Source organism: Ochotona princeps, chromosome 8 (genome assembly GCF_030435755.1).
Source record: "Ochotona princeps isolate mOchPri1 chromosome 8, mOchPri1.hap1, whole genome shotgun sequence".
In the NCBI taxonomy this organism is placed as follows: Eukaryota; Metazoa; Chordata; class Mammalia; order Lagomorpha; family Ochotonidae; genus Ochotona; species Ochotona princeps.
Genome location: NC_080839.1, coordinates 44,915,112 through 44,933,143, shown reverse-complemented (window position 1 = coordinate 44,933,143; position 18,032 = coordinate 44,915,112). Strand labels below are relative to the sequence as shown.

Below are 18,032 nucleotides of genomic sequence, written 5' to 3'. Positions count from 1 at the left end.
CTGCTTTGGGCCTCAAAAAGCAGCAAAGGGTGGGTCAAAGCCTTAATCCTCTTTCCCTTCCACCCCTCCTGCACGGAGACCTGGAAGAAACTTCAGCTCTGCTCAGCTGTGTCTATTGTGGCCATTTGGGGAGTGAACAAGCCGATGAAAGATTTTCTCTCTGTCTCTGCTTCTTTCTCTCTACATCTGATTTTCCAATAAAAGTAAATAAATCTTTTTTTTTTTTTATTTGCTGTTTGGGACACCCACATTCCCTTATTAGAGTACCTGGATTAAGTCCAGGCTTCTCTGTTTCCAATCCAGCTTCCTGCTAGTATGTGCCCTGGGAGATAGCAGGTACTGGCCTGAATAATTGGGTCTCTGCTAACTCTATGGGAGATGGTGATTGAATTCCTGGCTTTGGTCTGGCCCAGCCCTGTGTGTTGCAGTCATTTGGGTGAGTGAACTACAGGATAGGAGATGTTTCTGTCTCTTGAATAAAAATGAAGAAATAAACTCACTTTCCTTGTTTGGTGAAAACAGGGAAAGAGGATAGTAGAGAAATGGCTGCAACATCAGGTTCTCTCCAGCTACTTTCTTGTGAGGATTAAAGCAGGAAAACTCAATATAACGCTGCTAGCAATTGGTCTGTTGGCTGTTATCTTTTATTATGTTGATCCCTTGAGAAGTCAGATCACTTCACTTTACCTTGGCGATGTGGAACTTGAACACAAGGAACTCATTTGATTTTATTACATGCAATTCCATTTATTTGCTTCTTTAAGACTTCTAAATGTTTGACATATTTTCTGTGTGTTGGTACACAAAAGTTTGATTAATTCATATAAGTACCACGCTCTAACCGATTGTGCTACTGGAGCCCCAGTTTGATTAGTTCAAATGGAAGGTGCTTTATCTCACCATGACATGTGCAACAGAAAACTTCCCTATGGGTGTATCTCGGCTCCTATGTCTGCTGGTGTTCCTCAGTTGAATCTCTACTCATTGTTTAACTTATACGATACCAATAACCATGAAAAACACAGACTCCATTTCTGAAAACTGCCCTCAGAGCCTAGGATTGTGGCATGGTACTGGCACCATGGACCAGGAAATCCTACAAGGCTATGGCCTGAATGGAGATGGGCCTGATGTTGAGGCCCACACACCGTACAGTGATTTCTGAAAAGGGTTCGTTGCCTAGCTTGAAAGTTTCTCCGGGTTACTCAACCCTCTAAATTAGTATTTGCACATGATGTTGGAGGCCTAAATCTTTGCATTTTTATTTCGTAGTCTACTCTGGTTGGGGCATGGTTCAAAACAGTGACATCCAGGGGCCCATGTTGAGGTGCAGCAGGTTAGACAGCTAAGCACTTGCTTGAATTCTTGGCTTCTGATCCCATTTCTTGTTTATGCACCTGGGAAGGCATCGGAGAGTGAATAGGGGCCCCTGTTACCCAAGTAAGAGAACTGAATGGTGTTTCTAGCTCCAGGCTTTAGACTGGCCCAGACCTGGCTATGGCAGTTGGGGAGTCAATCAGTGGATGGAAAAATCCCCACCCCCATCTGTTTTACCCTCTTTCTTTTTCAAACGAATGAATAAATAATTGCTTCTTTAAAACAAGCAAACAAATGACATCCTATATCTTATTTTATCTTATTTTACTTGAGAAGAGAGAGAATGAATGAATGAGTCATAATGAATATGAATGCTCTCGTCTTTTGATTTACTCCCTAAATACTGTCAGTCAGTGGCTAGGACTGGTTCAGAACAAAGCCAGGAGCCAAGAATTCCACCCTTGTCTCTCTTGTGGGGTTTTGGAGGCCCTGTGGTGATGGCCCCTGGATCATGACAAGCAGCTAGTGGAAGGATTCTCAAGTCAAGACCAGATGGGCCTCAGAAGTGAACTCAACTCCTCAGCTGCGACCCAACCTCTGCGGAGTGTGCATGGGCCACCTGCTTCCAGCCACAGTTCTCCCAGGGAGACCCCCAGCATTCTGGTTACCTGGGCCCGTGGCCCACCATGCCAGAGTGCGTGCCAGGGCTGCTTGCTCACCCTTCATGGCCTGAGTCAATGAGCCTGGACTTTGTCCACTAGCTGATTTCTGTTCCCCACCTTCCCACTGGGCCACTAGCATCTGCTCACCTGCATTCAGGTGAAAGGAAAGAAGGGGAAAGTAAAAAAGAAAAAAGAGGCTCTGAAACCAGGTGGGTTCAAAGCTAGGCTCTGCCCCTTGCCAGTTCTTTGGCCTGGAGGAAGTCCCTCAAGCTTCCTGCAGCCTCGTTTTTCCTGAAAACCCTGGTGCTGTGCACTCTACTGCAGGGCTAGGGAGAGAGGCTCAGCAGAGCCATGGCACCTGTTTGTTTTTATTGGCTTCTGTTGATTGAATAACATCTTCAGGATCTAACGCAGGACCTTGGTCCCCATAAATGTGGTCCCAATGAGTCATGCCGTTCATTTCAAATCATGCCTGGCATTCACATTTAGTGTCCTGCATGGTGACCCTAACAGTTGACTATCTACATGTATGTGTTTATATCATGTTTGTTACATCAGTTGTCATGGTTTCACATAAACATGACTGTGTGTCTCTCACAGCTATAGGTCATGTCTTAGTTCTGGCAGGCGCTTTTCCTCTCACGCCCAATTCTAGTTCCTGTCTACTCCTAAGCAACAGTAACCATACTTGTCCCATGAGAAGAAATGGAACAGACATTGGGTGTGTGAGAAGTAAACACACATTGGATTGGGTGCATTCTACAGTAGTGCAGCTCCTGGTGAGCAGGAGAATGGAAGAAGTCACCCAGCACCACTGGGTTTGTGACCATTTGCTGGAAGGTGTATAAAACTCCCTGCCTCAGGAGGATGGCATCACGATGCCCAGACAGAGGTGCGTGTCGGGGCAGTGACAAGATTCTTCCAGCCTTGGGTGTTTGGAGATGGACGCAGAGAGGGCTACTTCCTCTCTCCTTCCTCTCTTCTCTTTCTTCCTTTGGAGAATTTTTATCCTGAGTGAGCACAGGAGCTGATGCCTAGTGTAGAACTGTGGACTACTCAGAGGCGGGTGAGGAGGTGATGATAAACGCACCCCATCTCCCTGCAAGCAGAGCTGTGAGCTTCTGCTTTATCTGAGGGCATCAGGCAGGGTGTGGTCTAGCTCCTTTATCCCCCACCCCCACTCCAACTCCTCTGCACAGTTGCAGCCACATGACTTTGGCCGTGGGAGTCCTTCTCAAGGGTCGGTGAGTTTGGGTTCTGTCTGAACCTTAGGTGGGGCAAAGCTTGTGCCGTCTATGCTCATACGCTGGCCTGTGAGTCGGCACCTGGGGCTGACACAGGGTTGCCTTCCTGGGGGTGCCCCTGCCTTGGCTGTGGAAGGCAGCTGGGAGATGATAGCTGTGGTCTCTGGGTACTGAGCGATGCAGGCTAGCTAGGGTTCCACCCATTACAAAGGCATGAGGCAGATACGTGCCTCTGCTCAGGCTGCAAGGAGCTGAGGCAGTTAAACAGCAAGACAGAAAATGTGGGTGTCTGTTATACCCTGGTCCTTCTATTCCTCTCACAGCCACAAGGCGTGATGCATAGACATGTGGTTTTCTCCTCCAGCAGTTACACATCCTTGGTCTTAGCAGGACAGGGATGAGAATGGATGCTCAGTGACAGGGTGCAGGCTTCATGATTTTGTTGTTCCACCAGGTGAGGCCTCAGCGGGGTCTCTGTTGACAAGGGGTCAGGAATGTGCGGGTGTAGACCGTTGATGCTGAGTTAAGGGCTCCAGAGCTCTCCTGAATAGAGTGGGTAGTCTAGGGGGCTAGGGAAGGGACTGACATGAAGAAGAGGGAAGGCTGAATTCTGGGAAGCTGAGAGGGTTGCTGGAGTGCTCTGTGCCATGTGTGATATGACCTTCTCTGCTGTGACCAGTGCTATACTGCATAGCTCTGCTTATGAATGGGAACGTTGCAATTGGTTGCTGGGATCCTGTTTCAAAACAGGTGAGCTAAGAGGCTGGGCTGGAAGACCAAAAGGACACTTGAAGAGGAAGCAATATAGATACTAGGGCACCTGCTGTGCATGCCTGCCCTGACACCTGACACCTTACCCTGAAATGTGCAGCTCTCTAGCAGTATGGTCAGCTACCCCAGGCTCTCCTTCCCTCCACTCTGGGACTCTGGGACCTGGATAGTTCTGCCCTGCACAGCTGGCCTGGCCCTAGTGTACTAGAGTGGTAGTGTTTTGGTTCAACTAACATTTATTCAGCACTTATAAGGTACAAGGCCCTGTGGCAACACCAGGAATAGAGAAATGCATTCTTTACCTGCTAGGAGCTCATTATCTTAGATCGTGGCCATTGGATTCTGGGTGAAATAAAAGAACCTAGTAACAGTGATGTGAGAGTCAAAAAGGAGGAGGTATGGACTCTAAGGTTAGGAGAAAATTATGAGATACAAGAAGAGTTAAGGGACAGGGGTGTTCTTCACATACCAGTGCCACAAAGAGCAAAGAATCTGCCTTCTGTCCCAGTCTGCAAAAAAGCCCTGGAGCACCAGTGACGGGCAGGGAGGGCTGACAGGCACTGAGAGCCCACAGAGCTGTAGTCACTAAGAGTTGGGACCTTGTCCCCTGGTGGCAGTCCTCCCTTTGGGGGAAGAGGTGAACAGAGAGAGAGGCATGATCCTATGGCTAATCAAGGAGTTTGGATTTTAACATTGGCTAAGCATTAGCTTAAGAGTAATTCTGGGGACCAGTATAGTGGTAGGTATCATGGGTTAAGTCATCTCTGCATCGTTAACATCCCATATGAGTGCCGCTTGGTATCCTGGTTGCTCCACTTTCCATCTAGCTCCCTGCTAATGTGCCTGAGAAAGTAGCTGCGGATGGCCCATGTACTTAGGGCCCCTGCCACTCACGTGGGAGAGCTACAACAATCTCCTGGCTCTTGACTTCAGCCTGGCTTGACATTAGCCATTGGGGACATTTGGGAAATGAACTATTGGATGGAAGATCGATCTTTCTCTCTCTTTATCTTCTTTCTCTCTCTCTGTAGCTCTGCCTTAAACAAATAAATCTTTTATTTTTTTAAAAAAGGGGAAAAAGCAAATTTAAAATTAAAATCTTATATTTAGACAAGGGTGGGGATAAAACTAGCATTTGTAAGCAAATCTATATTTGAGTAAGTTTTGGCTGAAGGAACAGGACATTTTTTTAAAGATTTATTTTTTTATTAGAAAATCAGATATACAGAGAGGAGGAGAGACAGAGAGGAAGATCTTCTGTTCGTTGATTTACTCCCCAAGCAGCTACAATGGCTGAAGCTGTGCCATTTTGAAGCCAGGAGCCCAGAACCTCCTTCAGGTCTCCCACGCAGGTGCAAGATCCCAAGGCTTTGGGCCGTTCTCAACTGCCTTCCCAGGCCACAAGCAGGGAGCTGGATGGGAAGCGGGGCTGCCAGGATTAGAACTGGCACCCATATGGGATCCTAGCACATGCAAGGCAAGGACTTTAGCTGCTAGGCTCCTGCGCCAGCCCAGGAGCATGAATTTTAATGAAAGGCAAGGAATGCATCCTTATTGACAGGGAAGGGTGTGTTTCAGCTGTCATGTTGTGCTCATCCAACATGCAACCGGGTGCCTGAGTTTGAGTCCCAGCTCTACCCTGGATGTGAGCTCCCTGGGAGGCAGCAGGGGATGGCTGGAGTACTGGGCCCCTGCCATCTAACTGGGAGATGTGCATTGCAGTTCCTGGCTTCTGCTCCTCCAGGGCTGCCAATTGTGTGTATCTGGGTAGTGAACCAGCGGCTGGATCATGTCTCTGCCTCTCTGAGGTTCAAATAAATAAATGAATACCATTTTAAAAACGTGCCTCTGGTGACTGGACTGTGGGCCTGAGAGAAGAGGGGCCGTGGATAGGGACTGTTTAGGGGATGAACAGACAGGGGTAATATTTAGGGCAGAAAACCAAAGCCTTGATGTCTGCTTAGATGGATGGGGCCATAGGAAGGAGGAGTGAAGGCTGCCTCAGCAAAGGTTGCTTCCATCTCTTGGCCTGCATCCAAAAATCGCTCACACCAGCATCTTTGACTCTAGGAGCAGCAGGACACTCGGAGGGTGGGTAGGAGTGGGGTCCCTTCTAACTCAGCAGCTTGCTCCGCACTCCTCCATATCCCCCTGGCTGGAAGACAGCCCCTTCCTCTGAACCTTATCCTCTAGCACTCAGCAAAGGAGATCCCAACTACCCTCTTTCGAAAGAAATTTGACAGTAACGTAAAGGTTAAAAAAATAATTTAAAAAGCTGCCTTTTTAAAAAAAAATCAACAGAGAATTTGCCTTGCAGATGCAAACTCCAAATTTGGGAATGTCCAGCAGCCCTCCAGGGATGGGGCTGAGGTCATGGTGGTTTGGATGAGGCCTTGGTGCCTGATGCCTGGTATGTTCATGTTTTCCAGGTTCCATCTGGATGTTTGAGGGTGCATAGATGCGGCTGGCTTCCGCAAGGGAGAGCAGACTGAAGACTGAGTGAAGGACCTTGGACAAGGCCGGCCTGCTTCCTGGTAAGTAAGTAGTTGATGGTTTTTGTTGGCCGTGGGAGTGACATGCTTGTTCCAACAAGTATGTGCACCAAGGAGGATGAACTTCTACCCACTCAGGTCAAGGCTAAGGACTTCCCCTAACCTGCCCGTGGAGAGCTGCTGCAAACCACAGGGCTCTAATGCCCTCAGCTAGAATGCCCCTGTCTGTTACCACCTCCCACTTTCAATTCTGCCCCTCCTCCAGTTTAGTTCCCTTCCACAGGATGGCCTAGGATGCATTTAGGGACAATATGATGGAGTGGAGAAGTGCAGGATCAGGTACTAGAGACTGTGCTGGATGACTGTGCTGTTAGCCATGTGACCTTGGGCACGTGAACATGTCTGATTTGTTTCCTTCACTTGTAGAGCTGGGACAATATGACATCCACCTCACCCAGTGGTTTCTGGGAGTGAGAATAAATCAGGAATGGAAGTTGCCTTCAGCTGCATGTCATTCAAATGACAGGAGCCTTCCCAGGGAAAACTAGATAACTGGCCACTGGTTAAAGGATAAGGTCACCACAGTTAAAACCACTTGAGCAGGACCCTCAGAGCATACCCCGCTTTGAGGACCCTGGGATGGTTGGGAGGGTGGGTGTGACTTCTCCCTTTGTCTCTCCTCTTCCACCAGATACAGGAAGAAAAAAAGAGAATGTGGAAACTATGGTGTTACCCACTTTCCTGTAGCCCTAATCAGCTATGTAAAGAACATTAAAAAAAAAGCTTAAAAAATTATATAATAAAATGTCTCAGTAATTAAAAAAAAAAAAAGAATAAGGCTACCTATGAGACTGCCCTCTATACAGACACCAGCAATAGGTGGGCCTCAGGCCACCTGCATTCCTGATCAACTTAGCTGTATATGTGGGGGAGTTCCTACGAACTCCCTTCAGATTCAGTGATTTATTAAAATGACTCATAGCATTCAGAGTGCTGTACTTGCATTGATCATTTCATAATAAAGAACCCAACTCAGGAGCTGGCAAGTGGAGGAGACACGGGGCAGGGCTGTGAAGTATAGGTGGCTTCTTTCCTTGCCGCATCCGCATCCTCGTGGAATCTAGACACAGGTTATCCTGTCATATCCACCTGCTCAGCAGCCAGGAGGTCCTCCCAAGCCTCAGTGCCCAAAGTCCCAAGCTTTGGATTATAGGTCAGAGAGCTTCACTGCAAAGATATGATGAATGAACTCAATCTCCAGTCCCCTCCCCTCCCTGGCAGTTGAGGAAGGTGCCATGGAGCTAAAGATCTGACCTTCTAATTATGTGCTAAGTCTTCCTAGGAGGGCCAGGCCCTCTCTGGAAAATATTATGGGCACATCAGTTACCTGGCCAGCATTAATGGAGGTTTGGTTGGAAGGACTCATTATTTCCTACCAGGGTCAGTGTTGTGGTGTAAAGAGTTAAGCTATTGCCTGGCATGCCAGAATCCCATATAGGCACTGGTTTGAGTTCTGGCTGCACCATTTCTGATTCAGCTCCCCACTAATGCACCTGGGAAAGCAGTGGAAAGTGGCATAAGTACTAGGGGCCCTGCATCTACCTGGGAGATCTGGAGGAAGCTCCCGGCTTGTGGCTTCATTGCAGCCATTTGAGTAGTGAGCCTATGCATATGGGAGATTCTCTCTCTCTCTCTCTGACTCTGTCAAATAAATAAATAAATAAATAAATAAGCAAACAAACAAACAAACTAACTAAAAAGAGACTCTCTGATCTGTAACAGGCATTTTAGAAAAGGGTTTGTAGCTTTGTGCCAGCAACAAAGGCCACATGTAATTTTCCTGGTTAGCACCTGGCCCACAAGTGCCCAACTCCTCTCATCTTTGGGCGCCTGCTCAGCTTCTTGGAGATCTCCAGGTAGACACAGTCCCAGTATCTGGTTGGGAAAACAAGGTATTCTCCTTGTCTTTTCCAGGATTTTGATCTTTTTGATAATATAGCTCAGGATTGAATTAGTTCCGGAAACTAAATCATAGAATGACTGTCCATGGGTATGACAACCCAGAGAGACTGTGGATGGGGAGGGTGGAGTCTTGGCCATGGATGTCACGGATCACTCATGAGCAACTAGAATGTGCTCTTTGGCCATCAACAAGGTCTCTTCGTCATGAAGATGAAGGCTGGGGGTAAGCAAGTATGCCTCAGCCAGGCTGCAGAGACAGGGCAGACCAAGGTCTGGGAGGCCGAGAACATTCTCCAAGAGAACAGAATACTCCTGTCATCTCATGGGACGGGAGCCCAGCGAGGTCAAGCAAGAGGAGAAACTAGCAGATTATGGAGGGAAACCTACCTGTCCTGATCCCATTTAATAATTACTGGGTCTCCATGCATGGGAGGATGAGGGGGTCTTCCCAAAGTTCCTAGAAAGTATGTTTCCTGGAAAAAACAAGGCACGGAGCTCCAAATTTATTTTTGTATGAAAGTAAATGAGTTCATTCACTTTCCATGGACTTTTTAAAAACTACTCATGTCTGCTCTGAAATTAATCACAGTTTGTCAAGGCCTGTGCCTTCCCTTGCTGAGAAGGAAAGGCTGATGCTCTGCTGAGGCTGCCTGGGCATGGTAACACAGACTTGAGGGTCTGGTTGTGCTCACCCACAAAGGGAGACTGGCGTGGCAAAGGAAGGGAGCCCTGGGATGCAGCCTTACTCTTCAGAAGGGCTCCCACGTAGTGACAGGAGACACCCTTCTCCAGCAGTCATGCATTCATAAAGGAACATAGGAGCAGGAAACAGCCATGGCTGCTCCCCATCCCCACTCTCTGAAGCTGCCCTGGTCATCATTGCAGGAGTAGGTCCAAACAGGGGGACCCTGACCACGTGGCTCCCTCCAAGCAGCAATGATTCTTTGTTTCTCAACACCTATTTAGTGATGTTTTGAAGAGAATAATTTTGTATGAATAAACATGGCATCCCTCTTATTAGGCTTGCAGTGAGAATCCGATTCTGCATGAGGATACTCTGTGGAAGCAGGAACATCACTAATTCCTTGCCAGGGATCAGAGACCAAGTTCTAAAGCAAAGCACAGAGCTGGGTTTTTCCAGGTTTTTGTAGCTGCTACCCTATTTGGTAGCATTCCTATGAGAACTTTCTGCCATACTTTCTGAAGTTTTGGGCTTATGCATCCATTACATAGACCTGCAGCTCAGACACACCCTGCAGATCTTGTTTCCACTGGGAAACCATCTTCTCCAATCCCAGTGTGAACCCTCAGTGGCCTACCCGCCAGGTAGGCAAGGGCGGTGGTCCCCTGTCTGGAGATGCGCCAGCACCCCCTTTAGGTTGGCATGGTGGGCAACTGCCCAGCCACCTGGAGCTGTGACTATCCCCATGCTGGGCAGAACCACATGCCCCTGCGCCTGGCCTGCAAGCCAGCCCTCCACTGTGGCCAGGAGCACCCACCCACTTGCCCGCTCCCCTCCTCCACAGCGTACTTGGAGCTGAGGACGGCAGCCCCACCTGGAGGATGAGTGAGGGGACTGTTCCTCAAGTGGCCTCGCCGCCACCCCCCCAGAATCAGCAATGCTTTGACCGTTTCTCGGAGGAGGAGCCCGAGTACCTGCGCCTCCGCAGCCGGGCAGCAGACCTGCGGCAGGACTTCAACCTGATGGAGCAGAAGAAGCGTGTCACCATGATCCTGCAGAGCCCGGTGAGTGCCCAGGGAAGCCAGAGTCCCAGAGGAGAGTGGCTCCTCCTCCCTGGAGTGTGGACCACAGAATGTGATGGCTGCTAGAGCCTCTGCCCAGTCCCCGCTGCATGGCACCCATGGGCTGAGTGTGGGAGTTTGGCTGGGTGGTGGGGCTGGGAAGATCACCACACTTTGTGAGCCGGTGCTTTCGGCCTTCCCTGGCTTTCTCACTTGATGCAGGAACTGCACATAAACTCATGCAGTTGAGGGGCCTGCAGGGGGCGTCCTTTGCTGAACAGCGCAGAGTCAGAAGTCATACCCTGGGACAGGGGTGAGGCGGGCCTGGAATCCCCAGGTAATATAGAGCTCCGTTTAGAGAGAAAGGACTGAGGAAAGGAGGGTGAGGCCCCAGCTGGTGCCTGCCTTGCATGGAAACAGCTCATACTAGAGAGGCAATGCCTGGAGGAGGACAGGGTGTGGTCCTAGGATCCCTGGAAGAGGAGGCGCTACAGGCCTGTTGGGGGTGGGAGCGGGGGGCACCTGAAGATCATAGCTTGGGGGTCCTCAGGAAGCTGCGGGCACTGTGGCAGGATGGTATGCTGACTTCTCCAGATAAATGCCATTCTGGGATCAGGAGGGTGGGCAGTCCTGCCCGGGGTCCTCCCAGGCTCTGGGCTGCTGGGGTGAGATCTAGTATGACCTTAACCAACAGGGTCAGCGTGGGTGAATCTCACAGAGGAGCAGCTGAGGTCTTACGGGCCCATGCTTGAGGATGCTAGAGGAGCAGGGCAGGGGTTCCAAACACTGGGGTGAGGGGTTCATGAGTGTCCCCTCCCCCACTCAGCGTATAGCAGGAGTGGAAGTGGCAGAGTTCACATGGGCTTGGGTGCCAGGGCCCTCAAGGGGAGGTGGGAAGCAGGTTGTGCTGCTTGCTGTCCTTTCATGGGTCTGCCAGCAATGGGAGGGCTCCTTTGTTGAGGGTGGGCAGGATGCCTAGCGCATGGCCTCAGGGTTGGAATGCTCAGCTCTGGCAGTCCATCACAAGTGCTCAGGACCACCCCACCCTTCTGCTCTTCCTCCTGCCCTTTTGTCCAGCTCCTGTGGGAGCTGAGGCCTCCATCGCTCAGGGGAAGGTCTGTTCTGGCTGGATGTTGTGAGGGGACACTCTTGGTCATCATATAGGCACAAAAAAGACCTGGAGTCGGAATTGCTGCCCACAGGGCCAGGGGACTAGAGGATCTATTGCTGCTTTCCACACAGCTTCCTGGGGCGGCCCTGAGGTCCTCATGCCTGGGGATTCTAGGCGTGGCCCTGGTCTGGCTGAACCTGGGGCATGGGGCAGGTACTTTTTTAGAGCTCATCATTTGGCAGCTGGGCCAGGGAGTCCTCGGCCTGCCAGGTGGGTGGCCATGGGGAACGAGCACCTGGGTGTCCTGTTCAGTCTTTCAGGGAGGAGCTGGAAGGCCTCATTCAGGAGCAGATGAAGAAGGGGAACAACTCCTCCAATATCTGGGCCCTGCGGCAGATCGCGGACTTCATGGCCAGCACCTCCCAAGCAGTCTTCCCAGCATCTTCCATGAGTACGTGGGTGTCTGGGGAGCTACCAGGAACAGAGGTGGCAGGGTGGGGAGCAGGGGAAAGGGAGGTAGGAGCTGCAAGGAGCAGCTTGGTTGCCTGGCGACAGCACAGGCTGCAGTCCCATGAGCAATAGGGGAGCTCCACAGCAGGCAGACGGGCAACTGGCCCTGGCTGTGATGGAAGACCCACAACAGGTTCATCCCTGATGCCAGGAATGGATGGATGCAGGTGGCTTCAGGGGATGCAAGAAGGCCCTGGAGCCCCAAGGCTCTGTGCCCCAGTGGGTGAACCTGACTGCATCGCTGAGGCCTGGGGGGAGATGCTGTAAGAACTCACCTTCCTGGGCTGAGACACTCTCCCCAGAACCTTTGAAACAGAGCTCTGAGCAGTGCACTCCTTCAGCAAGACTCATAGATTTGATTGAAGATTGGGAAGCTAGTAAAAACATAAAATCAAAATTGTATGACTTTACTGTGCTCTTAAACGCCAGATGGACCTGTCACGAACACTTTGGTCTGTATTCCTCTAGCCTTTTTTTCTCTTAAACTCCTGCTTTGCTCTTGGGATGTAGATTGGCTCCGTCCTTCTCCAGGCTAGAGAGAGCAGGGTGCAGTTTGCCGTTCTGAATTAAAGGCATCAAAACCGTTTGTATTTGATCTAGCAAGCATAGATCCTATGAACCAAAACATAGTCCCCCTGTATGTGTATTGTCAATGACAGTATTTCTTGCACACATTGAAGTACAGTTCTGTAATATGTTCATGAATGCATGCTGCTGGGTCAGTGTACTACTGTTGGATGTTTGGGGTTGCCTCCAACTTTTTTGCCATTATGAATTATGATGCAGTAAACAACCCTGTAAATAACTCTGAATCTATCTGTAACTGGTTTCTTAAGGTGAACTGTGAGGAGTGCAGTTGCTAGATCAAAGCGTATGAGTGTCACAAAGACTGTAATGCATAATGGCAGGTAGCGGCCCTTCACCGTGGAGGATAAAATGGAAACCACAGAGTGCCGCTTTCCTGCAGCAGGAGGTGTCTGTATTACCTCTTGATCCGAGCCGTGTTTAGTAGCAGTTTCTCTGGGGTTGATATGCACTTATTTGATTAGAAATGAGATTGTAATGTTCCATAACTTCATATACGTATGATGCACAGATTTTCCCTCTGTAGTAAATTGTTTCTTCACATCCTTTGCCAATTTTTATACTAGTGGATTCTTGCAGATTTTTAGTTCTTTATGAAATAAGGCTATATTCTCATTGTCTATCAAAGATACTGCAACTGTTCCTAGTTTCTCCTTTGCCTTTTAATGTTACTCTTTTTTTTTGACTTTTTTTAAAAAGATTTATTTTATTTTTATTACAAAGTCAGATATACTGAGAAGAGGAGAGATAGAGAGGAAGTAGAGCTGCCGTGATTAGAACCAGCAACCATATGGAATCAAGGCGAGGACCTTAGCCACTAGGCCACACTGCCAAGCCCTTTTTTTTGACTTTTTGAATTCTTTAATGTCCATTTAGTGTAATCCATCCCTATTTTTCTTGGTATGTTCTGGTTTTGGTCCCATGCTCAGAAGCATCTTCTCTGCGTTTAGTATGATAGGGCCAACATTCTTATCCTTTTGGCAGATTTCTTCAATTCTTTACACAAAATTTTAAACTATCTATGAATGTATTAATTAGTTAATTAGTGAAAGGCAGAGTTAGAGGCAAAGAGAGAGACTGATTTTTCATGTGTTTGTTCACTCCCAAATGTCTTAGGTGGCTGGGGATGTGCCAGGCTGAAGTCAGGAGCCTGGAGTGTCTTCAGGGTCTCCCACATGGGTGCTAAGGCCCAAGCACTTAGGCCACCCCCTGCTGCTTTCCCAGGTACATTAGCAGAAAGCTGGATAGGAAGTGGAGCGGCTGGGACTTGAATAGGTGCCCATATAGTATACCAGCATCTCAGGTTGTGATCCAAGCAAGTTTATGTTTAAAATAACCTTAATATTATTGTCTCAAGTTCTTTTTCCTCACCTGCCTTAAAAATTCCTTTTGGGCTTTTGATTGAGATTTTATTAAATGAAAGGATTGCTTTGGGAGAGGATTTATAATCTCTTTTTTGGGGTCACTACTATGTCTGAGAAAAGCCTGTTGGACTTAGTATCTAGCAGGGGCTGGCACAGTGGTAGCTAATCCTCCACTTGCAGTGCCAGCATCCCCTATGAGTGCCAGTTTGTGTCTCCACTGCTCCATTTCTGACCTAGCTCCCTGCTAATGGCCTGGAAATGCAGCAGACAATGGCCTCTGCACCCGCATGGGAAACATGGAAGAAGCTCCTGGCTTGTGGCTTTCATCCCACCCGGCTCTGGCCATTGCGGTCGTTTGGAAGTAGATAGCAGATGAAAGATCTCTCTCCATCTCCCTCCGCCCTCACCATAACTCTCTCAAGTAAAACAAATAAGTGGGAAAAAAGTCTATCACATGCAAATGAATTAAAAATAGTTGAACAGAAAAATTAAGTCTTTTCAGTAATGAGGATTGTCTTTATTTAAGTCTTGTTTAATATCCATCTGAAAATCTTAGGTGTTTCTTTTGTTTAGTCACTATTAATTGCTTAAAAAGTTTATTTTGAATGTTTTATGTAGCTTTGTTTCCTTAAATGAGTCTATCCAATTTTCTTTCCAGTTAAAATTCTCATATAGGGAAATGGTTGGCTATGCATATTTAAATAAATTTAGATAAACATATATTTCAATTTTAATATTTCCTCAGCTAAATTCCTTGGGTTTTATGTATTGAAAAAATAAATCCATAATTAGTGATCATTTTGCCTCCTTTATATTTGCACTCCGACTTTTCTAGTTTTTGCATTGCATCTGTGAGCACTTGCAGAACATTGTTTAATAATAGATTAGGAAGAAATCATCCTTGTCTCATTTTTTTACTTTCATGAACAGTCTTTTATCATAGAACTTGAGATAATGAGTCTTTCTCATGTGCAGGAAACATCTGTCTATTCTTGTTCGTTAGGGGTTGTTCTCAGAAATGGATGTTGAATTTCATGAAACCCATTTTGGGGCACTGACTGATTTTTTTTTCTTTCCTTGAACAATCGATGTGATAAGTTATAGTAATACATTTATGAGTACTATTGAACTGTTTTTCATTCCTGACATAAATCATTCCTACTTTTGATACATTCTTTTAAAAACCGAGATTGGTTGACAGTTCAACTTTTGGGTAATCTTCCTCTAGTATTTATAGTAAAGCCAAATTTCCTAAGCCAAATCAGGGCAATTTTCCTTTTTAACCCCTGATGCAGATTAAATATTATAAGAAGCTAGAAATTTAGGATTCTTATGGAGCTATCCAGATCTGGAATGGTTTTTAAGGGATTGTAAGTTTTTCTTTATTTCATTTGGAGTTATAAGCATTTCACTTCTTGGGTGAATATTCATCACGTGACTGTCTCCAGCAGCCCATTTCACCGTGCTTTTCAGAATTCTGAGAGTGATCTGTGATACTTCTTGCATGTCTCATTCTCCCTCTGTGTGTAGGCTGGCAGCCCCTTCTCATCCCTGGGGCTGCGTGGTTGTGCTTTTGTGCCCAGCCCAGGGATTTTCTGCCCATACGGGTTATTCACTCATAGATCTCACACAATTCAGTTCTTACTGGTTCTGTTTCCTGATTCTCAATTCCTTCATTTTGCTTTTATATTCATGAATTATTTTTCATAGTTTCTAGTTTTTTTTCTTTTTTGAATAGAATAAAACGAACTTGATTTGCTTTTATGTTTGGCTGAATAATAATGATAGCTGAAGCAATAGATTTGTTCAGAGTTTAGGTTTGGATTTATCCCTTGGATTTAGACACTCTTTTACTTGGTGCTAACTCTGGGATCACAGTACCTGTTTCCACATCTTCCAAGATCTCTCTGGGAATGTGTTTTGTCAATCTCCAGTGACTGAATGTGTATGGTTTTAAGGATTTGTTGATAACACCGGATTTTACTGCATCCTGTTTACAAACTGTCATTCCTCTCATTTCTGCGCTGAGGACTCACCGAGATTTTCTTTTTGGCCTCCTAGGACCAGGTGAAAATGATGTAGGGATTTAGATTATGTCTCACTCATCCCTATTTCCATTTCTATTTGATTTTATCAAAATGACTTTTGTATTGTCTCCCACTGAATTTGATTTTTCTCATTTTTCCTTGTTTTTATGACATGTGTTACCTATATATATATCTTGGTGAAATAGTATTCAGAGTAGAAAAGTTCATGATAGCTATAATCTCATTATGGACAATATCTTATTAATATGAAATGACCTACAAAATATTTATATCCATTCAGCTATAATTTTATGACAGCTTTTTCTTTTGTTTGCTTTTATCTTCCTGATTAGCTTTTGATCCTCCTTTTACTTTTCCCTATTTTGTACCGTTTCTTTTTGTTTTAAAGATTTATTTATTTTTATTGGAAATACAGATATACAGAGAGGAGGAGAGACAGAGAGGAAGATCTTCCATCTGATGATTCATTCCCCAAGTGACCACAATGGTCAGAGCTGAGCCCATCCGAAGCCAGGAGCCAGGAGCTCCCGGACAGGGATCAGGGTCTCCCACGCAGGTGCAGGGTCCCAAGGCTTTGGGTTGTCCTCGACTGCTTTCCCAGGCCACAAGCAGGGAGCTGGATGGGAAACAGGGCTGTCGGGATTAGAATCGGCGCCCATATGGGATCCCGGTGCTTATTCAAGGTGAGGACTTCAGCTGCTAGGTTATCGCACTGGGCCCCGTGCCATTTCTCTCAATGTATTTAATTCACATTGTCTTCTGGCATGACTGTAACAGAGAAAACTGAAAAGCTTATTTTTTAAACTTGGTAGGTAATTGCAGTTTCCCCTTGACATTTGTTGATTTTTTCCCTTATCCTCTTATGTCAAAAATGTTTCTGGGGCCCGCATGATAGTGTAGTGGTTAAAGTCCTTGCCTTGCATGCCTGGGATCCCATATGGGTGCCGGTTCTAATCCCGACAGCTCCACTTCCCATCCAGCTCCCTGCTTGTGGCCTTGGGACCCTGCACTGGTGGGCATGGGAGACCTGGAAGAGGCTCCTGGCTTCAGATTGGCTCAGCTCCAGCCTTTGCGACCACTTGGGGAGTGAATCATTGGACGGAAGATCTTCCTCTCTGTCTTTCCTCCTCTCTGTATATCTGACTTTCCAATAAAAATTTAAAAATCTTAAAATGTTTCCAAGAAGCAAATGATTGTAGACTTTTTTTTTTCTGTTGATGGTCTTTTCCCTACATTACGTCCTTACAACTTGCATACTCACATCTTTTCAGTAGTAAAGAATTTTCTTCTCTCAGTCCTGTTCTGTCCTCTGGCTCTCCGGCGTATCATAGTCTCTTGCATGGTTTTCACTTTTCTGTCCTTACACTCTTCCTTTTGGGAACATCCCCATTGCCACACCAGTCAGCATCTGCCTGGAAGAGGGACAGGTGCCTCTGACTCCATCTAGTCCACATCCTGAGTGTCAGAGGCAGGTGATTCAGAGAGGGAGGGTCCACGTTCAGGAGTCCAAGCCCAGAAAGGTTGCTCTCTGTAGCACTGTTTGTTTTGGGGCTCAGAGATGGTTTAGCTCCCTGCCTGGCTGGCTCTTGTGCAGTGGTCATGAGGTTCTATAGCACACTAGAATGAGGCAGGGAAGGGTGGACGGGAGCCCTTGGCCCTGAGCACCCTGCACTGTTGGTGGCCTGTCCCTCACAGACTTCTCCATGATGACGCCCATCAATGATCTTCACACGGCTGACTCCCTGAACCTGGCCAAGGGAGAGCGGCTCATGCGGTGCAAGATCAGCAGCGTCTACCGGCTCCTGGACCTCTACGGCTGGGCCCAGCTGAGTGACACCTACGTCACGGTGAGGAGAGCTTCTGGGAGTGGGGCAGAGCACCCCTTGTGGCCCCACAGAGTCCAAAGGGAGACATGCTGACCCTTGGCATGGCCATGGCAGTATGGTGGTCTTTGATCAGAGCAAGCCCTGAGCACTTGCTTCCAGCCCCTATGGTCGCCGAAATAGACAGCAAACCTGGCAGGCACTTCCTTGTGTAGATCAGGAGCTCCTCAATCTTGTGTTTACAGCTGCCCTTGACGTCTGTGAGATTCCTCTTGTAGCTCCATCTCCCTGAGTCCTCCTCCTCTCTCATGGGTTGCTGGAGAGGGAAGAGTTCATTGAAGGAAGACACAGGTGCAGTGGGTTCAGGGGAAGCAGGTTCAAGCATGGGGTCCTTGGAGAT

At 47.4% G+C, this 18,032-nt stretch overlaps 1 protein-coding gene across 4 annotated transcripts in view; it reads left to right on the top strand.

The window, feature by feature from the left end:
* Nucleotides 1-18,032, top strand: part of ADD2 (adducin 2) — a 97,868-nt gene that overhangs the window by 47,309 nt on the left and 32,527 nt on the right. For 2 of the 4 annotated variants that reach the window (XM_004582814.2, XM_004582813.2), the window contains exons 2-5: nt 6,424-6,528; nt 9,975-10,194; nt 11,615-11,753; nt 17,505-17,656. In XM_004582814.2, the coding sequence (XP_004582871.1) occupies nt 10,012-10,194; nt 11,615-11,753; nt 17,505-17,656 (474 nt within the window). In that variant the 5' untranslated portion in view covers nt 6,424-6,528; nt 9,975-10,011. Of the gene's footprint in view, nt 1-3,200; nt 3,220-3,576; nt 3,678-6,423; nt 6,529-9,974; nt 10,195-11,614; nt 11,754-17,504; nt 17,657-18,032 lie in introns of those variants that run through there. The other 2 variants (XM_058667941.1, XM_058667940.1) reach the window with 2 other exon arrangements.